At 40.5% G+C, this 23,119-nt stretch overlaps 1 protein-coding gene across 16 annotated transcripts in view; it reads right to left on the bottom strand.

Moving 5' to 3' along the window:
- LOC106582631 (receptor-type tyrosine-protein phosphatase T) overlaps positions 1-23,119 on the bottom strand; it is a 591,582-nt gene that overhangs the window by 200,840 nt on the left and 367,623 nt on the right. For 11 of the 16 annotated variants that reach the window (XM_045705237.1, XM_045705245.1, XM_045705240.1 and 8 more), the window contains exons 13-14: positions 10,645-10,681; positions 7,722-7,778 (exon numbers count right to left, since the gene is read on the bottom strand). In XM_045705237.1, the coding sequence (XP_045561193.1) occupies positions 7,722-7,778; positions 10,645-10,681 (94 nt within the window). The remainder of the gene's footprint in view (positions 1-7,721; positions 7,779-10,644; positions 10,682-23,119) is intronic. The other 5 variants (XM_045705241.1, XM_045705242.1, XM_045705249.1 and 2 more) reach the window with 1 other exon arrangement.

Here is a 23,119-nt window from a genome sequence, read left to right as displayed (position 1 = left end):
TGCCAAGAGTGTGCAAAGCTGTCATCAAGGCAAAGTGTGGCTACTTTAAAGAAATATATTTCGATTTGTTTAACACTTTTTTTGTTACTACATGACTCCATATGTGTTTTCTCGTAGTTTTGATGTCTTCCCTATTATTCTACAATGTAGAAAACAGTAAAAATAAAGAAAAACCCTTGAATGAGAACGTGTGTCTAAACTTTGGACTGATAATGTATACATATATGAATTTATTATTGTTTATTTATTATTTTTCTTTACATTATCGGAAAGAGCCTGTAAGTACTGTAAGCATTTCACTGTTAGGCTACACTTAATGTTTACAAAACAAATACAATTTGGTTAGAATTTTGATTCGTTCACAAAGTTGCCTAGTCAATTCACCCCTACACCTATATGTACATATCTACCTCAATTACCTCGTACCCCTGCACATCAACTGGTATCCAGTGTACAGTGGGGGAAAAAAGTATTTGATCCCCTGCTGATTTTGTACATTTGCCCACTGATAAAGAAAGGATCAGTCTATAATTTTAATGGTAGGTTTATTTGAACAGTGAGAGACAGAATAACAACAAAAATATTGAGAAAAACGCATGTCAAAAATGTTATAAATTGATTTGCATTTTGATGAGGGAAATAAGTATTTGACCCCCTCTCAATCAGAAAGATTTCTGGCTCCCAGGTGTATTTTATACAGGTAACGAGCTGACCGCAGCTTGTTACCTGTAAAAAAAAGACACCTGTCCACAGAAGCAATCAATCAATCAGATTCCAAACTCTCCACCATGGCCAAAACCAAAGAGCTCTCCAAGGATGTCAGGGACAAGACTGTAGATCTACACAAGGCTGGAATGGGCTACAAGACCATCGCCAAGCAGCTTGGTGAGAAGGTGACAACAGTTGGTGCGATTATTCGCAAATGGAAGAAACACAATGATCTCAAGGCAGCTGGGACCATAGTCACCAAGAAAATAATTGGTAACACACTACGCCGTGAAGGACTGAAATCCTGCAGCGCCCGCAAGGTCCCCCTGCTCAAGAATACATATACATGCCCGTCTGAAGTTTGCCAATGAACATCTGAATGACTCAGAGGACAACTGGGTGAAAGTGTTGTGGTCAGATAAGACCAAAATGGAGCTCTTTGGCATCAACTCAACTCGCCGTGTTTGGAGGAGAAGGAATGCTGCCTATGACCCCAAGAACACTGTCAAACATGGAGGTGGAAGCATTATGCTTTGGGGGTGTTTTTCTGCTAAGGGGACAGGACAACTTCACCGCATCATTTAGGTGAGAACCTCCGCATCATTTGGGTGAGAACCTCCGCATCATTTGGGTGAGAACCTCCTTCCCTCAGCCAGGGCATTGAAAATGGGTCGTGGATGGGTATTCCAGCATGACAGTGACCCAAAACACACGGCCAAGGCAACAAAGGAGTGGCTCAAGAAGAAGCACATTAAGGTCCTGGAGTGGCCTAGCCAGTCTCCAGACCTTAATCCCATAGAAAATATGTTGAGGGAGCTCAAGGTTCGAGTTGCCAAACGTCAGCCTCGAAACCTTAATGACTTGGAGAAGATCTGCAAAGAGGAGTGGGACAAAATCCCTCCTGAGATGTGTGCAAACCTGGTGGCCAACTACAAGAAACGTCTGACCTCTGATTGCCAACAAGGGTTTTGCCACCAAGTACCAAGTCATGTTTTGCAGAGGGGTCAAATACTTATTTCCCTCATCAAAATGCAAATCATTTTATAACATTTTTGACATGTGTTTTTCTGGACTTTTTTGTTGTTATTCTGTCTCTCACTGTTCAAATAAAACTACCATTAAAATGATAGACTGATCATTTCTTTGTAAGTGGGCAAACGTAGAAAATCAGCAGGGGATCAAATACTTTTTTCCCCCACTGTATATAGCCTAGTTATCTTTACTCATTGTGTATTTATTCGTCCTGTTATTATTTGTATCTATTATTTTTCTCTGTATTATTTCACTGTAAATCTACACCTGTTGTATATGAAGCATGTGACAAGTAACATTTTATTTTATTTCACATAGCTCCCCCAGAGATCGTACCCTTGGGATCAACTGATCCTAATATTGGATCTTTGAATTCATGGTTGCTATGAGATTAGGATATCAGTACCTCCTTAGACAAAGCAATTGTAACAGTAGAGCAAAGGATGAAATATATGGTAAAATGAATGTCTGCAGTATTGACATTACGCTGAGTACATGATGCATGGAAGGCGTAGTCATAAATGTTTTAAAGTGTGTATTCTTATTTTACATTTACAGTTGAAGTCGGAAGTTTACATACACCTTAGCCAAATACATTTAAACTCAGTTTTTCACAATCCTGACATTTAATCCTAGTAAGAATTCCCTGTCTTAGGTCATTTAGGATCACCACTTTATTTTAAGAATTTGAAATGTCAGAATAATAGAAGAGAGAATGATTTATTTCAGCTTTTATTTATTTCATCACATTCCCAGTGGGTCAGAATTTTACATACACTCAATTAGCATTTGTTTAACTTGGGTCAAACATTTCAGGTAGCCTTCCACAAGATCCCCACAATAAATTGGGTGAATTTTGGCCCATTCCTCCTGACAGAGCTGGTGTAACTGATTCAGGTTTGTAGGCCGCCTTGCTCGCACACGCTTTTTCAGTTCTGATCACAAATTTTCTATAGGATTGAGGTCAGGACTTTGTGATGGCCACTCCAATACCTTGACTTTGTTCTCCTTAAGCCATTTTGAAACAACTTTGTAAGTATGCTTGGGGTCATTGTCCTTTTGGAAGACCCATTTGCAACCAAGCTTTAACTTCCTGACTGATGTCTTGAGATGTTGCTTCAATATTTCCACATAATTGTCCTGCCTCATGATGCCATCTATTTTGTTTAGTTTACCAGTCCCTCCTGCAGCAAAGCACCCCCACAACATGATGCTGCCACCCCTGTGATTCACGGTTGGGGATGGTGTTCTTTGGCTTGCAAGCCTCCCCCTTTTCCTCCAAACATAACGATGGTCATTATGGCCAAACAGTTCTATTTATGTTTCATCAGACCAGAGGACATTTCTCCAAAAAGTACGATCTTTTCCCCCATGTGTTTTGCAAACTGTAGTCTGTCTTTTTTTATGGCGGTTCTGGAGCAGTGGCTTCTTCCTTGCTGAGCGGCCTTTCAGTTTATGTCAATATAGGGCTCGATTTACTGTAGATATAGATACATTTGTACCTGTTTCCACCAGCATCTTCACAAGGTCCTTTGCTGTTGTTCTGGGATTGATTTGCACTGTTCGCACCAAAGTACGTTCATCTCTAGGAGACAGAACGCGTCTCCATCCTGAGCGGTATGACAGCTGCGTGGTCCCATGGTGTTTATACTTGCGTACTATTGTTTGTACAGATGAACGTGGTACCGTCAGGCGTTTAGAAATTGCTCCCAAGGATGAACCAGACTTGTGGAGGTCTACAATTTTTTCAGAGGTCTTGGCTGATTTCTTTTCTGATTTTCCCATGATGTCAAGCAAAGAGACACTGAGTTTGAAGGTAGGCCTTGAAATACATCCACAGGAACACTTCCAATTGACTCAAATTATGTCAATTAGCCTATCAGAATCTTCTAAAGCCATGACATCATTTTCTGGAATTTTCCAAGCTGTTTAAAGGCACAGTCAACTTAGTGTATGTAAATTTACTGTGAATTATAAGTGAAATAATCTGTCTATAAATAATTGTTGGAAAAATGACTTGTGTCATGCACAAAGTAAATGTCCTTACCGACATGCCAAAACTATAGTTTGTTAACAAGAAATGTGTGGAGTGGTTGAAAAACTAGATTTAATGACTCCGACCTAACTGTATGTAATCTTCCGACTTCAACTGTATGTAGTTACGTCCGTGTGCTGTACTTGTCTATTAATGTTATGTACAGTGCCTTGCGAAAGTATTCGGCCCCCTTGAACTTTTCGACCTTTTGCCACATTTCAGGCTTCAAACATAAAGATATAAAACTGTAATTTTTTGTGAAGAATCAACAACAAGTGGTACACAATCATGAAGTGGAACGAAATTTATTGGATATTTCAAACATTTTTAACAAATAAAAAACTGAAAAATTGGGCGTGCAAAATTATTCAGCCCCCTTAAGTTAATACTTTGTAGCTCCACCTTTTGCTGCGATTACAGCTGTAAGTCGCTTGGGGTATGTCTCTATCAGTTTTGCACATCGAGAGACTGAAATTTTTGCCCATTCCTCCTTGCAAAACAGCTCGAGGTCAGTGAGGTTGGATGGAGAGCGTTTGTGAACAGCAGTTTTCAGTTCTTTCCACAGATTCTCGATTGGATTCAGGTCTGGACTTTGACTTGGCCATTCTAACACCTGGATATGTTTATTTGTGAACCATTCCATTGTAGATTTTGCTTTATGTTTTGGATCATTGTCTTGTTGGAAGACAAATCTCCGTCCCAGTCTCAGGTCTTTTGCAGACTCCATCAGGTTTTCTTCCAGAATGGTCCTGTATTTGGCTCCATCCATCTTCCCATCAATTTTAACCATCTTCCCTGCCCCTGCTGAAGAAAAGCAGGCCCAAACCATGATGCTGCCACCACCATGTTTGACAGTGGGGATGGTGTTCAGGGTGATGAGCTGTGTTGCTTTTACGTCAAACATAACGTTTTGCATTGTTGCCAAAAAGTTTGATTTTGGTTTCATCTGACCAGAGCACCTTCTTCCACATGTTTGGTGTGTCTCCCAGGTGGCTAGTGGCAAACTTTAAACGCCACTTTTTATGGATATCTTTAAGAAATGGCTTTCTTCTTGCCACTCTTCCATAAAGGCCAGATTTGTGCAGTATATGACTGATTGTTGTCCTATGGACAGAGTCTCCCACCTCAGCTGTAGATCTCTGCTGTTCATCCAGAGTGATCATGGGCCTCTTGGCAGCATCTCTGATCAGTCTTCTCCTTGTATGAGCTGAAAGTTTAGAGGGACGGCCCGGGTCTTCGTAGATTTGCAGTGGTCTGATACTCCTTCCATTTCAATATTATCGCTTGCACAGTGCTCCTTGGGATGTTTAAAGCTTGGGAAATCTTTTTGTATCCAAATCCGGCTTTAAACTTCTCCACAACAGTATCTCGGACCTGCCTGGTGTGTTCCTTGTTCTTCATGATGCTCTCTGCGCTTTAAACGGACCTCTGAGACTATCACAGAGCAGGTGCATTTATACGGAGACTTGATTACACACAGGTGGATTCTATTTATCATCATTAGTCATTTAGGTCAACATTGGATCATTCAGAGATCCTCACTGAACTTCTGGAGAGAGTTTGCTGCACTGAAAGTAAAGGGGCTGAATAATTTTGCACGGCCAATTTTTCAGTTTTTTATTTGTTAAAAATGTGTCCCATAATTGTGTCCCACTTGTTGTTGATTCTTCACAAAAAATTACAGTTTTATATCTTTATGTTTGAAGCCTGAAATGTGGCAAAAGGTCGAAAAGTTCAAGGGGGCTGAATACTTTCGCAAGGCACTGTATTATGTCATGCTTTATGTTTTGTGTGGACCCCAGGAAGAGTAGCTGCTGCTTTAGCAGTAGCTAATAGGGATCCTAATAAAATACTAATGACTAGTAAAATGAAAGTCCTGAGAACGTCCTAAACAGGTCCTGACATGATGTCCTGGTAACTTACAGCGAACTAGCCAATGGTCCTCCGAGAACTTTCCCTTGGGAGCATCATGCGACCTCCCCTTGACCATCATGAAACGTCCCTTGTGGTCATTGAATGTCCCATGGATGTCCCACATCTTATCAGAACCAAATAGGAATCGTTCATAACATTCCCTAATCGACATCAAAATACCTTATTATAATGTTATACTGCAACCAACTGGGACCTGTGCTGAACGTACTGATATGGTCCCTAGGATAATGTCATTTTCCTAGAACATTCTTAGAATGTCAGTGGGATAACGTCTCGCCGAAACCCTTAAAGGGACCTAATGAGAACGTTGCCGAATGTCCTTAGGATGACCCTGTTTACTGGGTGTGCTCAAAGGTAAATACCAAATAGATGTCAATAAAATGCATTCTCTACAATTAAAATTGTCTGTTCATTCGCCACATTGTCTTTATTGTCAACTTGTTCATCTAACCTAGATGTTCTTTTCCCTAGACACCAGAAAGTGACTTCCAGCAACCGTTTTCCGATTTAAGTCAGGGCCATTGAACAGTTTGTCACTACACATCAAGGTAGATGGAAATTCATCGAGGTGTATAAGGGCAAACTTAACATAAGACAATACCGACTAGATACCAGGTTGGGCTGTCTGCATACACTATATGCAGTGTATGCAGTCAGATCTCCATGTACCAAGGCAAAGCTCCAATGCTAAGGAAAGCAACACCAAACACAGTGCCACAAAGCAACACATATATAAATGGGCACCTGCCCCATTGGAGAAAACAGCATTTCCTCTGAATCAAGAGCAAGCAAGCTGTACTCTGTGATAAGGTTTGGAGTTATGGAGAGGGGAGAGGTGGGGAAGGAGGTATTGTACCTCATCCTTTTGAAGTGCACACACACATGGCAAGCAACTCATATTTCCTCACAACACAGCATGACACAAGAAGCAAAAACTCTACATACACAATCTGTATGTTAAATGTGTAAATCTGTATGGTACATCTAAATGGTAATTGACATTCACAGACAATATATGGATGAACAAGGTTAGAACATGATTCCTTGTGGAATATGGCATAGATGTGTAGAAATGGGGTATATAGACATTACAACCACAGGTCATTGGTCTCTATCTAGCCAGACAGGAGAGTAGCCACCTCTAACTGGTATGATGTTCCATTCAGTGGGTTAGCGCACCGGTGACAAACAGTGAGGGTGGAGCATAGGCAGGTTGCACAACAGTTGTATGGAGGATGCTTGGGTGAGTAAATGCAGACTCAATTTGGAAAGGAAGGGAGGGGGTTGACATAATGTGTCAAGCTTTTGGATGTTTTGCTCAGAGACATATTAGAGCTTATCTTGACTCATCCCTATTGTAACGCAATAATTACACTGTATGCGTTCCTTGTTGTAAGTCAGACCTAAATATTTGAAAATAAAGTTCAGACATTGCAGTATTTGGCATGATAACTGAATAACTTAATTTACGGTCTTGCTTTACAGTTATAGTGAACAATTTTTGCATATGGCACTTGGATGATAAAAAGTACAAAATAATGTTCTTGCCTCAAGAAAAGAAAAATGACAATCATAAAGAGATCGTGGTAGATGCAAATAACCAAATATTTGTCAGATATTTGTGTTTAAGCCATGTCGATATCTGTTTTTCTACCAAATGTATAATGGAAAAATAGATACATATTCAATACAGCCTAAAAGATTAATAAGTCCATGAGCAAAACTACAAGACAACTATCGGTCAAACGAATGTCAGGGTTTTTTAAATAAACAAACAATGACAATAATAAGAGGGATGATAACCATACATACTTAGGGCACCAAGCTACAGTAGTCTCAATGGAATCAATGACAGCCAGCTACACTTTTGTGGACCAGACATGCAAACAAATACATTAAGATGAGGAAAGAGAGAAAATAAAAATACAAACAGAAGAAGTAGGAGGAAACAACCAAAGTAATGTATATAAAATAACAGAAGAAAGAAATCTGTCTATCGAGCAATAATCACCTTCACTGGGGATGACAAGTATGTACGGCGTGGTATTTTGTCCCCTACCTATTACCACTAAGAAAAAGGTTTATAATTCCCGGTCAGCATGCATGAGAGAAAAAAGAAACAAAGAAAATGTTTCTAAAAAAGTTGCCTTCATCGTTTCAATTTCACATTTAACACAGTAGTAGGAAAAAAATCAAGTACTATTGCTAAAACACCTTGAAGAAAACTATGGGCAGTATGATTATACAGTATATATAGATGGTTGAATATATACTGCTCCAAAAAATAAAGGGAACACTTAAACAACACATCCTAGATCTGAATGAAAGAAATCATCTTATTAAATACTTTTTTGTTTACATAGTTGAATGTGCTGACAACAAAATCACACAAAAATAATCAATGGAAATCCAATTTATCAACCCAAGGAGGTCTGGATTTGGAGTCACACTCAAAATTAAAGTGGAAAACCACACTACAGGCTGATCCAACTTTGTTGTAATGTCCTTAAAACAAGTCAAAATGAGGCTCAGTAGTGTGTGTGGCCTCCACGTGCCTGTATGACCTCCCTACAACGCCTGGGGATGCTCCAACTCCTGGACAGTCTGTGGTGCAACGTGACGTTGGTGGATGGAGCGAGACATGATGTCCCAGATGTGCTCAATTGGATTCAGGTCTGGGGAACGGGCGGGCCAGTCCATAGCATCAATGCCTTCCTCTTGCAGGAACTGCTGACACACTCCAGCCACATGAGGTCTAGCATTGTCTTGCATTAGGAGGAACCCAGGGCCAACCGCACCAGCATATGGCCTCACAAGGGGTCTGAGGATCTCATCTCGGTACCTAATGGCAGTCAGGCTACCTCTGGCGAGCACATGGAGGGCTGTGCGGCTCCCCAAAGAAATGCCACCCCACACCATGACTGACCCACCGCCAAACCGGTCATGCTGGAGGATGCTGCAGGCAGCAGAACGTTCTCCACGGCGTCTCTAGACTCTGTCACGTCTGTCACGTGCTCAGTGTGAACCTGCTTTCATCTGTGAAGAGCACAGGGCGCCAGTGGCGAATTTGCCAATCTTGGTGTTCTCTGGCAAATGCCAAACGTCCTGCACGGTGTTGGGCTGTAAGCACAACCCCCACCTGTGGACGTCGGGCCCTCATACCACCCTCATGGAGTCTGTTTCTGACCGTTTGAGCAGACACATGCACATTTGTGGCCTGCTGGAGGTCATTTTGCAGGGCTCTGGCAGTGCTCCTCCTGCTCCTCCTTGCACAAAGGCGGAGGTAGCGGTCCTGCTGCTGGGTTGTTGCCCTCCTACGGCCTCCTCCACGTCTCCTGATGTACTGGCCTGTCTCCTGGTAGCGCCTCCATGCTCTGGACACTACGCTGACAGACACAGCAAACCTTCTTGCCACAGCTCGCATTGATGTGCCATCCTGGATGAGCTGCACTACCTGAGCCACTTGTGTGGGTTGTAGACTCCGTCTCATGCTACCACTAGAGTGAAAGCACCGCCAGCATTCAAAAGTGACCAAAACATCAGCCAGGAAGCATAGGAACTGAGAAGTGGTCTGTGGTCCCCACCTGCAGAACCACTCCTTTATTGGGGGTGTCTTGCTAATTGCCTATAATTTCCACCTATTCCATTTGCACAACAGCATGTGAAATGTATTGTCAATCAGTGTTGCTTCCTAAGTGGACAGTTTGATTTCACAGAAGTGTGATTGACTTGGAGTTACATTGTGTTGTTTAAGTGTTCCCTTTATTTTTTTGAGCAGTGTACTAATTTCAACAAGTGTCTGATAGCTTCCATTAAAGGAAAAAGGCCAAGTAGTAGAAGTGCTTCTAATAGCATCTTGGATCTAAAAATCTACTTCAGAGGAATATTTTAGAGGTTTGATTCTCAGTGCATGTGAATGGGACATTGGAATGCAAACATTGGTATTAACCGTTGATTCTGACTGGAAGAAGGATAAAAGGAGATGGAGTAAAAAATGGAAAAGAACACAAAATATGTTTGAACCTTGTGGCAGTTTCGATCCAAAATTGGACCTCAACTTTTATGGTGTCCATATTAGGACAGCCTCAATCTCAGCAACATTTCCTTGGTTTAGCGAACAAGAAGCTCAAGAATCCCATGTTAACAATTATTATTATTCGATTATATACAGTATAAAACTATAAAATCCATTCATATTGAAATAATCAAGCCGTGCATTTGTACTTGAACAGATGAAGGGTCACAAGGTTTAAAATGCATGTATTTTCCAAAGCAGACACATAATCAGTGTGTCTACAAGTATAGATTCCAATCACTGTAAAGAGCTAAATTCATAACATAAGGATGGTAAGAGAAAAGAAAGGAAAGAGCCCACTGATGAGGATAAATGTTTGACACAGACAAAAGAAAACAGGAAAATGAACAACTAAATAAGAAGATTATCGTCAATGCACAAATGTATGTATGTCTAAAAAGATAAGCAGCAACTTAAAAAGAAAATGGGAGGAAATCAAACAGAATAATTAAATAGTATGAAATGGGTGAACCATTTTTAGTTTTTGTCACCATCCATCACATTAATGGAGGTTGTCCTACGATTCTACTGATCATTAATGTGTTCTTTTATAAAGATGGTTCGGAGAAAAAAAAAGAAAAGAAGTGGAATGGAATGGAGAGTAAAGGAAAAGCTGCACAGAATCTTGGACTGTATAGACCGAAACCATGCAGGTTCAACACTGAAAAGATTGTGGGGCTTGTGGTCACGTATGCCTTTAAAATAGGGAAAGTCTACCTCTATGCAGGTGTACGTATACCACTCTCAAAACAATTAGCATTCATTGGGCCAAGTCGTTGTTAAACATGTATATCTCTGATTTCATTGCATCAAGTAATTTACTTCCTACGCATGGAAAATATAAGAAGAGTTCTCATACCTTTAGTAGCCAGTCTCACACAGTTGATTTTGGTTTCCTGAGAAGACAGAGACAGACATAGTTGTTCAATTATATTGTCCCAACACAGTGATGTCCATTACTCTTGTCACGTTCCACTGGACTTGGGGCTGAAATATAAAAAGATGGCACAAGAGAAGAATGGGAATGGGGAAAGGGTTCAGAAATACAGACATTTCAGTCATAGTAATGTGTACACTTAAAAACTGCTGACCCCGAAAGCAGTAAGGGCATTTGTGCTCCAAATGGCATCCACAAGATCAGTTGTGGGTCTCAACCTTTTTTGGTTACCATACCCTGTAAGTACCCCCTCATGTGCATTTTACCAGTAGTCCTACTGTATGTTCTTATAGCACCACTATAGCATTTGATTGAATAAAGCTATTTCTCTCCATCAACTTTAAACTCGGATTTCACATGAAGTTAGGAAAACCTAGCCCTATATCTAGGTGGATGGCTCGACGTCCCAGACTTCGTGTGGAGAAAAGCTATTAGCGAAACACTAAACCAACCACTGAAACGCCAACTATCATTGAGAGACATAATTGTCATATCTGTGTGTGCTGCGCTCAGGGCTGGCTGTCAGTCTGTTATTAGCGAAAGGGTCTGTAAAAGGATCTATACAGAGCCAACATGGCAGCTCAGGGCCTGTCACACAGATGCTACCATCGTTCATCACCCTCTCTGCTTCTCTTCCTCTGTCTCTTTCTCTCTTTAATTCCCCCTATCTCAATATCCCCCCATCCCTTTATTTCCAGTCCTCGGCCACCTCTAAAATAGGTCCCCAAATGGATCTCAGAGTGAGGAGATTAGTTACCCTGGCAACAATAATCTTGGCAAATAATTTTTCACCGCAAATGGCCATGTTAAATAAACTTTGAGGAAACCATCCCAGCAGACAGGGATGTCCTGAGGACATTCGGCGACGTTCCCATTAGGTCCCTTGAGGGTTTTCACATGACGTTATCCCTCTGACATTCCGAGAACGTCCCATAACGGTCCCAAAGGAACGTTCTCTAGGGGACCTTGTCTAGTTCCCTGTAAGTTCCCAGGACGTCACTGAGGATCATGTCAGGACCTTTTTAGGACATTCCAGGACTTTCATTTTACTAGTTCACAGGACGTCATGTGATGGTCCCTCTGGGAACGATCTCAAGGGGACCCTGGAAGTTTTTGTCTAGTTCCCAGTTTGTCCCGGGGACGTCAGCTGATGGTCTCAAAGAAACGTTCTCCCCAAGGCACGTGGTCCATCAAGGCCCTGATTGGTGAACCAATGATCAATTCACAGCTCTTTGTCTTTTGGTAATGGTACAGTGGTTGCTCCACTAAAAGTTTTGCGATTATGCTGCGGTACTTTGTGGTTTAGTACGTTACCCTGCATCAACACTTCATTGCTCCAGACCAGCTCAGAGGGAGTTAGAGCACTGATTATGCTTTTGGGTCCAACTGTGTCTCTAACTGACAATAAGTGGGTAGCATAAACCTAAATAGAAACTGATAATTGTGCATGAATTCAGTATTACTTACTAAAACTGTTGCTACACTAAGGTTTTTTGTATTTTATTTTGTTAGGATTATTTTGCTCTTACTGCAGTAGTGTAGCCCACTCCCGACTGGTCACGTTGTACTGCATAGCACGTTACCTTTCGGATAGTGACCTGAACGCACGAACAAAACGGAGGTATTTGGATATAACTATGGATTATTTGGAACCAAAACAACATTTGTTGTTGAAGTAGAAGTCCTGGGAGTGCATTCTGACGAAGAATAGCAAAGGTAATCCAATTTTTCTAATAGTAATTCTGAGTTTAGGTGACCCCGAAGTTGGCGGATGTCAAAATAGCTAGCTGTGATGGCCGAGCTATGTACTCAGAATATTGCAAAATGTGCTTTCACCGAAAAGCTATTTTAAAATCGGACATAGCGATTGCATAAAGGAGTTCTCTATCTATAATTCTTAAAATAATTGTTATGTATTTTGTCAACATTTATCATGAGTAATTTAGTAAATTCACCGGAAGTTTTCGGTGGGTATGCTTGTTCTGAACATCACATGCTAATGTAAAAAGCTGTTTTTTATATAAATATGAACTTGATTGAACAAAACATGCATGTATTGTATAACATAATGTCCTAGGAGTGTCATCTGATGAAGATCAAAGGTTAGTGCTGCATTTAGCTGTGGTTTGGGTTTATGTGACATATATGGTTGCTTAGAAAATGGCTGTGTGATTATTTGTGTCTATGTACTCTCCTAATATAATCTAATGTTTTGCTTTCGCTGTGAAGCCTTTTGGAAATCTGACAACGTGGTTCGATTCAGGAGAAGTGTATCTATAAAATGGTGTAAAATAGTCCTATGTTTGAGAACTTTGAATTATGACATTTTGTGGTTTTAAATTTGGCGCTCTGATTTTTCACTGGCTGTTGAATAGTGTGGGACGATTTCGTCCCACCTCCCCTAGAGAGGTTAACTAGGCAAGTTAGATAAGAACAAATTCTCATTTACAAGGACAGCCTACTCCTTCCTCCCCATCGGGGAATTGAACCCTGTACTCCCGACCGTCATGTTGTACAGCGCCATATTTTCCGTTCCAACCGAACGAAATCCAGAGGGTTTTTCATGGAATAGAAACACCATAATATTAATCAAATTAATTAAGCAACATTTCTTAAAATCAAGCCCATATACTATGTTCTTACAAAAAAAGGTTTTAAATTCTCTAGTACAACCACTATTGAAGGTTATCAAATGCTTCTCAAAGATACCCTTTTGTGGTCAAACCAGCACTAACTAGCATGGTACCAGAGGTTGGCACTTAAATAACGTGCCATAGAATCCTGCGGCACCACGTAAGCTGTGCTGCAGTAGGCTGCAACATTTAAAGTACAAACCACTGTAGGGACACCCACACAAACAAGCAGAGCTTTTAACAATGTTTTCAATTTACATATTTGACACAATTTGCAGTGGTGTAAAACACTTAAGTAAACATAATTTAAAGTACTACTTCAGTAATTTTTTGGTTATCTGTACTTTACAATTTATATTTTTTACTACTTTTACTTCACTACATTCCTAAAGAATATAATGTACTTTTTACTCCATACATTTTCCCTGATACCCAAAAGTACTCATTACATTTTTAATCCTTAGCAGGACATGAAAATTATCCAATTCACATACTTATCAAGAGAACATTCCCGGTCATCCCTACTACCTCTGATCTGGCGGACTCACTAAACACACATGCTTCGTTTGTAAATGATGCCTGAGTGCTGCTATCCATTATTTTTTTTTATTTTTTTAATGAACGGTGCCATCTGGTTTGATTAATTATGGATAGAGGGCAGTATTTTCACATCAGGATGAAAAGCGTGCCCAGAGTAAACTGCCTGCTATTCAGGGCCAGAAGCTAGGATATGCATATTATTAGTATATTTGGATAGAAAACACCCTAAAGTTTCTAAAACTGCTTGAATGATGTCTGTGAGTATTACAGAACTCATATGTCAGGCGAAAACCTGAGACAAATCCAACCAGGAAGTTGGAAATCTGAGGCTTGTAGTTTTTCAAGTGATTCCATATCCAATATACAGTGTCTGTGGGGTCATATTGCACTTCCTAAGGCTTCCACTAGATGTCAACAGTCTTTAGAACATTGTTTCAGGCTTCTACTGTGAATGGGGAGAGAATAAGAGCTGATGGAACTAGGTATCTGAAAAAAAGGCACGAGCTCAGTCACGCGCACAGCCTTGGGAGCGAGCTGAGTTCATCTTCATTCCTAAAGAAAAAGGAATTGTCCGGTTGGAATTTTATTGAAGATTTATGATAAAAAAACATCCTAAAGATTGATTATATACATCGTTTGACATGTTTCTACAAACTGTAGTATAACTTGTTTTACTTTTTGTCTGGACTTAGTAAGCGCGCCCCTTGCATTTGGAATAGTGAACCTAACGCGAACAAAATTAAGGTATTTGGACATAAAGATGAACTTTATTGAACAAAACAAACATTTACTGTGGAACTGGGATTCCTGGGAGTGCATTCTGATGAAGATCAAAGGTATGTGAATATTTATAATGTTATTTCTGATTTCTGTTGACTCCAAAATGGCGGGTATCTGTATGGCTTGTTTTGATGTCTGAGCGCTGTACTCAGATTATTGCAAAGTGTGCTTCGCCGTGAAGCTTTTTTTAAATCTGACACAGCGGTTGCATTAAGGAGAAGTGTATCTTTAATTCTGTGCATAACACTTGTATATTTTATCAAAGTTTATGACAAGTATTTCTGTAAATTGATGTGGCTCTCTGCAAAGTCACCAGGGGTTTTGGAGGCAAAACATTACTGAACATAACGCGCCAATGTAAACTGAGATTTTTGGATATAAATATGAACTTTATCGAACAAAACATACATGTATTGTGTAACATGAAGTCCTATGAGTGCCATCTGATGAAGATCATCAAAGGTTAGTGATTCATTTTAGCTGTTTTTTGTGACGCCTCTCCTTGCTTGGAAAATGGCTGTGTGGTTTTTCTTGTCTAGGTGCTGTCCTAACATAATCTAATGCTATGCTTTCGCCTTAAAGCCTTTTTGAAATCGGACACTGTGGTTGGATTAACGAGAATCTTATCTTTAAAATGGTGTATAATACTTGTATGTTTGAGGAATTTTAATTTTGAGATTGTTGCTGTTTTGAATTTGGCGGCCTGCACTTTCACTGGCTGTTGTCAAATCGATCCCGCTAAAGGGATTTGATCCGTAAGACTTAATATAAGGAATTTGAAATTATTCATACTTTTACTTTTGATACTTAAGTATATTTTAGCAATTAAATTTACTTTCAATATTTGACTGGGTGAATTTCACTTTTACTGAAGTATGACAATTGGGTATTTTTTCCACCACTGACAATTTGACATATGTTTATTCATACAGTAATTATTATTTAATTTAAGAGTGAGAAGTTTAGTTACCCCAGCAACAATTATATTGGCAAATCATATTTCACTGCAAATGGCCATGTTGAATAACCTTTGAGGAAATCATCCCAACAAACGGGACGTCCTGAGGACATTCGGCAACTTTCCATTTAGGTCCCTTAAGGGTTTCAGCATGAAGTTATGCCTCTGACGTTCTGGGATTTGAACCCACAACCTCTTGGTTCATGAGATTCCAATTTTCCTGATACACCACCATTTCTGTATCAATGACTGATTTCACCTGTAGGCCTATTCCTACACTTGGCACTTCAAAGTAATTCTCACCTCTGCTAAAAATACACTCAGGAATAACTATTATATTTATCATAGTGATTCAGCAGTAACATGAAAACAGAATAATATGCCCCACCAACATTAAACAACTACACTAACTCAAACAGCTGAAATAAGTAAATGAAATCAATGAGAGAATAGTCAGATTAACTGATCATTTCTGCAGATTTAGTGCAGATGGCACTCTTTTGTTAAGTGCAAATATGTATTATAGGTAATGAATGTGTAGTGGACTTCTGAAATTCTGCAGACTTTGTGGCACAGCAGAAAGAAATTTGATCCGTAAGACTTAATATAAGGAATTTGAAATTATACCTCAAATCCAGAGGTTGTACTTTCAAATACCAGGAGGGGTCATGTTGAAAAATGTGTACTAAGTGATCATGTCAAATATCATTGTCATTGTTTAGAGATTTTTACACTATTTTAGCTGAACAGTGTACTACTTACCTTAAAACCCCGATACCATTTCAGTACTTTATTTATAATGGTTTGGGTCCTGGGACAATCTGGTGAGATTCAGGGGATCATGACGCAACGTCCAACTAACTTCCTAAAGAAGTCCTTGGGGGAGTCCCTGGGACAAACCGGGAACCAGACAAAACCTCCAGGGGATCATGACACTGACTGAGTGTCCCAGGACAAGACAGACCCAACGTCAGACTGTCAATCATAACAATAACACTACTGAACTAACTCTTCCACAGCTCATTTTCAATTTTTTACCTGTTTTTCTCATTTTCTTGCGCTGCAAAGAAAACTCAGATTGAACAGAGTCTTGGATAAATGAGCAGACAGACAGAAGAGAGGGGAGGTGACCAGTGCAAGGCTATATACCAGTGCAAGGCTATATATATACTCCAAGCTTTGTCAGGCAAGCTGACAAGGCTTAAATAACAGGAGTACATCACTTAAACAAAGTGACAGCTGAGCTTTGCCTTTTGCCCCTCTAGTCCAATAAGGCAGTGACAAACTGTCAAGCACTTTTTTAGGATGATTCCGGGCTAGCAGAGGAGGAAAAAATATGTCACTCCAGGCAGTCCAATCCATTATTTGACCGATTCACTGAGTTTGAGTGACAAGCCTTCCGCTGGATTAGGACAAATTATTAAACCAAATAAGACAGGCATTAGACTATTTGCTTTTTCAAATAATCACATTGATTTAAAAAAATCCTGTGAGTATTACATCTTGTTTTCACATTTTATCAGTCAGCTAAGGCTATGTGGAGTTGGAGGATTTATAAAATTATGTGTGAATTGAAAAGACTTAGTTATCCCTCATACTACCAACATATTTTACATGCATGGATCACCAACTGGGGTAATTGTAAAACTATTGGAAAAAGCAACAATCATAGCAAAATATTAATTTAATTCTCATCAAAACATCATAAGACATTTAAATAATGTTATCGGGAAAAAAAAGAAAGACTTATTTTAGCAAAATTACAGTTAATTACAGTTAAATAAAAATGTATGTCAAACCTACTAATCCCTTTGAAAACATTTATTCTAATGTGTCAATTGACTAAAGTGTACATATGATCATTTTGGTACCTCAGTGCATCACAATGAGTAAATTAAGGTTGGGTTTGGGTTTGAATTACAAATATGTCAACCATCTTTGCCCAAACACGGTATAAAGGCCAAGCTCCATGTGCAAATCATCCTCTTTGAGACCGAGCGAATAGCCTTTTTCAGATTTTCCATGAATTAGCGTATTCAGTATTGTTTAAGTAGTGGCATAGTATCCACTAGATTTGAGTTAGATTATTATTGGCGTTAGTGTAGTAGTAGTAGTAGTAGTAATAGTAGTAGTAGTATAGTAGTAGTAGTAGTAGTAGTAGCAGCAGTAGCAGTAGTAGCAGTAGTAGTTGGCAGTGTTACCGTGACCATGCCTTCGGTTCACAAATGCATGCGAGGACCAACAGCTATCCATGGTTTGCAAGAACCCTACCATATGCAATAGGTGATTGGAATTTGTTGGTCCCTGAGTCTGCACAAGTAACGCTAGCTTTGTTAGCTGTCTCACAACTTCAACCTTGTGGAGATGTGCTTCCATACCAAGATGACGCTAACTGCCAATGCAGTTCCCACAATCTTGCTAGATGGTCAGATGGCATCCGACGCTACCACTTCTGCTGGCTGACAACGGTCATACCCGCGACCAGTGGTGGTGAGTATAGCTAGAGACTGCTGGATATGTATCTGGTTATGTATATTTTGATAGCAAATCATTATCACTATAATGCTAGTGAAGCAGGCTAGCTGAAGTTAGCTAGCTACCTAGTTAACGTTAGTTGGCTACCTCAATGCATCTTAGCTTTGGCTTGGAAACATAGTAACATTTCAAAAGGAGGCAAATAATTATTAGGAAAACCTTTTGTCATACGCTTCCAAGCCATAAGACTGCTGAACAACTAATCAAAATGCCACCCGGACTATTTACAGTGAGGGAAAAAAGTATTTGATCCCCTGCTGATTTTGTACGTTTGCCCACTTACAAAGAAATGATCAGTCTATAATTTTAATAGTAGGTTTATTTGAATAGTGAGAGACAGAATAACAACAACAAAAAATCCAGAAAAACGCATGTCAAAAATGTTATAAAATTATTTGCATTATAATGAGGGGAATACGTTTTTGACCCCTTTGCAAAACATGACTTAGTACTTGGTGGCAAAACCCTTGTTGGCAATCACAGAGGTCAGACGTTTCTTGTAGTTGGCCACCAGGTTTGCACACATCTCAGGAGGGATTTTGTCCCACTCCTCTTTGCAGATCTTCTCCAAGTCATTAAGGTTTCATGGCTGAGGTTTTGGAAACTCGAACCTTCAGCTCCCTCCACAGATTTTCTATTGGATTAAGGTCTGGAGACTGGCTAGGCCACTCCAGGACCTTAATGTGCTTCTTCTTGAGCCACTCCTTTGTTGCCTTGGCCGTGTGTTTTGGGTCATTGTCATGCTGGAATACCCATCCACAACCCATTTTCAATGCCCTGGCTGAGGGAAGGAGGTTCTCACCCAAGATTTGATGGTACATGGCCCTGTCCATCGTCCCTTTGATGCGGTGAAGTTGTCCTGTCCCCTTATCAGAAAAACACCCCGAAAGCATGTTTCCACATCCATGTTTGACGGTGGGGATGGTGTTCTTGGGGTCATAGGCAGCATTCCGCCTCCTCCAAACACAGCGAGTTGAGTTGATGCCAAAGGGCTCCATTTTGGTCTCATCTGACCACAACACTTTCACCCAGTTGTCCTCTGAATCATTCAGATGTTCATTGGCAAACTTCAGACGGGCATGTATATGTGCTTTCTTGAGCAGGGGGACCTTGCGGGCGCTACAGGATTTCAGTCCTTCACGGCGTGGTGTGTTACCAATTGTTTTCTTGGTGACTATGGTCCCAGCTGCCTTGAGATCATTGACAAGATCCTCCCATGTAGTTCTGGGCTGATTCCTCACCGTTCTCATGATTATTGCAACTCCACGAGGTGAGAGCTTGCATGGAGCCCCAGGCCGAGGGAGATTGACAGTTCTTTTGTGTTTCTTCCATTTGCGAAAAATCGCACCAACTGTTGTCACCTTCTCACCAAGCTGCTTGGCGATGGTCTTGTAGCCCATTCCAGCCTTGTGTAGGTCTACAATCTTGTCCCTGACATCCTTGGAGAGCTCTTTGGTCTTGGCCATGGTGGAGAGTTTGGAATCTGATTGATTGCTTCTGTGGACAGGTGTCTTTTATACAGGTAACAAACTGAGATTAGGAGAACTCCCTTTAAGAGTGTGCTCCTAATCTCAGCTCGTTACCTGTATAAAAGTCACCTGGGAGCCAGAAATCTTTCTGATTGAGAGGGGGTCAAATACTTATTTCCCTCATTAAAATGCAAATCAATTTATAACATTTTTGGCATGCGTTTTTCTGATTTTTTTTGTAGTTATTCTGTCTCTCACTGTTCAAATAAACCTACCATTAAAATTATAGACTGATCATTTCTTTGTCAGTGGGCAAACGTACAAAATCCGCAGGGGATCGAATACTTTTTTCCCCTCACTGTACATTGATCCCCCCCCCCTTGTTTGTTCCCTGCTGCTACTCGCTATTTATTATCTATGCAAAGTCACTTTACCTCTACCTACTGTACATGTACTAATTATCTCAACTAACCTGTACCTCTGCACATTGACTCGGTACCAGTACCCCATGTATATAGCCTCGTTATCGTTTTGATATTTTATTGTTATTTTATTTTAAATTGTATTTTATTTCGTAAATATTTTCTCAGCTCTGTTATTGTGGGTCTAGTGAAAAGCTTGTGTTCCTAGCTCCAACAGTGCAGTAATATCTAACAATACACAGAAATGCAAAAAGTAAATTAATGGAATTAAGAAATTTAGCAATATTAGGACAAGCAATGTCGAAGTCCGGAGTATAATATACACTGCTCAAAAAAAATAAAGGGAACACTTAAACAAACTTTGTGCAAGGAGGAGCAGGAGGAGCACTGCCAGAGCCCTGCAAAATGACCTCCAGCAGGCCACAAATGTGCATGTGTCTGCTCAAACGGTCAGAAACAGACTCCATGAGGGTGGTATGAGGGCCCGACCTCCACAGGTGGGGGTTGTGCTTACAGCCCAACACCGTGCAAGACGTTTGGCATTTGCCAGAGAACACCAAGATTGGCAAATTCGCCACTGGAGCCCTGTGCTCTTTACAGATGAAAGCAGGTTCACACTGAGCACGTGACAGACGTGATAGAGTCTGGAGACGCCGTGGAGAACGTTCTGCTGCCTGCAACATCCTCCAGCATGACCGGTTTGGCGGTGGGTCAGTCATGGTGTGGGGTGGCATTTCTTTGGGGGGGCCGCACAGCCCTCCATGTGCTCGCCAGAGGTAGCCTGATTGCCATTAGGTACCGAGATGAGATCCTCAGACCCCTTGTGAGACCATATGCTGGTGCGGTTGGCCCTGGGTTCCTCCTAATGCACGACAATGCTAGACCTCATGTGGTTGGACTGTGTCAGCAGTTCCTGCAAGAAGAAGGCATTGATGCTATGGACTGTCCCGCCCGTTCCCCAGACCTGAATCCACTTTGAGCACATCATGTCTCGCTCCATCCACCAACGCCACGTTGCACCACAGACTGTCCAGGAGTTGGCGGATGCTTTATTCCAGGTCTGGGAGGAGATCCCTCAGGAGACCATCCGCCACCTCATCAGGAGCATGCCCAGGCGTTGTAGGGAGGTCATACAGGCACGTGGAGGCCACACACACTACTGGGCCTAATTTTGACTTGTTTTAAGGACATTACATCAAAGTTGGATCAGCCTGTAGTGTGGTTATCCACTTTAATTTTGAGTGTGACTCCAAATCCAGATCTCCATGGGTTGATAAATTGGATTTCCATTGATTATTTTTGTGTGATTTTGTTGTCAGCACATTCAACTATGTAAAGAAAAAAGTATTTAATAAGATTATTTATTTCATTCAGATCTAGGATGTGTTGTTTAAGTGTTCCCTTTATTTTTTTGAGCAGTATATATATATATATATATATATATATATATATATATATATATATATAAAATCTGCCTTGATGACAGCTTTGCACACTCTTGTCATTGTAAAGACTGTCCTGTGAGGATCCAGATGGGTCGGATCAGACCCTCTCTCACCCACAGAGGGTTGGGGTTTGACAGTTCACAACGTGTTGTAAATCAAAGATTAGAACTTTCAGCTATCTCCCTCTCTAAATTCACACAGGAATGTGCCTTTGTTTCACAGACGTTCTCCTGCCAAAACTCTAACACATTCTAAAGCGAATACTGGAACAATGTTTCTAACATAGTACATGAGGAATGGTTAGAGTCGATCTAAATAATGTCATTTTGGTTGTTATTTCGTGATGTCATTAAAAATGTTATAAAGGAAATACTGTAACTTGAAAAATATGTATACTACATGTACGACATCTCCATCCTCTACGTTGTGTATGAAATATGAGAAATGATGAAAGTGATTTTGTGGAGAGGCATGTGATTTTAGATACTATAAGAGAAAATTGTTTCTATAACTTTGTACAAGTGAGAAGTCACTGCCCCTTGAGTGAGGTCAGAGAGCTGTCCCTTTTGAATGAGCTATATAAAACGGTGTGTTAAGAATTTACATATCAGACCAGAAAGGCGTGTAGCTACAGCTCATGTCCAAAGTGGTTTGAATTCTGAAATCTCAACACGAGGTAAAGACGAGAAGCTCACCCGGACAATCACTGGTACGGCTGATTAGCTGTCCTTAGAAAAGTATCTAGAAAAGCGAACTGAAGTGGGACCATTCTACTACCCCGATTTCCGGCCCGTACCTCCGTCTTTTCTTCATGCAATTTTTTTAACCTTTACTTAACTAGATATGTCAGTTAAGAACAAATTATTTTTTTCAATGACGGCCTAGGAACAGTGGGTTAACTGCCTTGACAAGGGGCAGAACGACAGATTTTTTTGTGTGTAGATTGATGAGGAAAACATGTAATTGTTTTCCTCATCAATCTACAAACAATACCACATAATGACAAAGCAAAAACAGGATTTTTTTACATAAGTATTCAGACCCTTTGCTATGAGACTCAAAATTGAGCTTAAGTGCATCCTGTTTCCATTGCTCATCCTTGAGATATTTCTACAACTTGATTGGAGTTCACCTGTGGCACACACCTGTCTATAAAAGGTCCCACAGTTGACAGTGCTGGCCGCCCAGACAAACTGAGCAGTCGCCTTGGTCAGGGAGGTGGAAATGGGAGAACCTTCCAGACCACTGTGCCACTCCTGCATGCCGTTTTTAGAATTTTTAAGTAAATACAAATTTTAACATATTTATGTGGTAAAAATAACTACCATTTAAAGGGGCGGTACACCAAAATGTGAAATATACCTAATTGTATTGACAGAAAGTGATTCATCCATTGATCTTGAGAGACAATGACCCCAAAAAATGGCTTAGTTTTCTTTATTTACTTACCCCAAAGCCAGCATTAGTATCGCTGCTAGTGGAATAGTGAGAGTGGTAGGGCCTATAGCAGGATGCTTCAAAAAGCATGCATAATTCCTCAAAGTCAATTCAAACCAAATGTTGGAGCAACTCAAGTTGCTTCAACATTTGCGCGTGGCAACGGCCACATTTGCGC

Source organism: Salmo salar, chromosome ssa22 (genome assembly GCF_905237065.1).
Source record: "Salmo salar chromosome ssa22, Ssal_v3.1, whole genome shotgun sequence".
Classification (NCBI taxonomy): Eukaryota; Metazoa; Chordata; class Actinopteri; order Salmoniformes; family Salmonidae; genus Salmo; species Salmo salar.
Note: the sequence above shows the minus strand (reverse complement) of the source record. Positions and strands in the feature narration are given on the sequence as shown.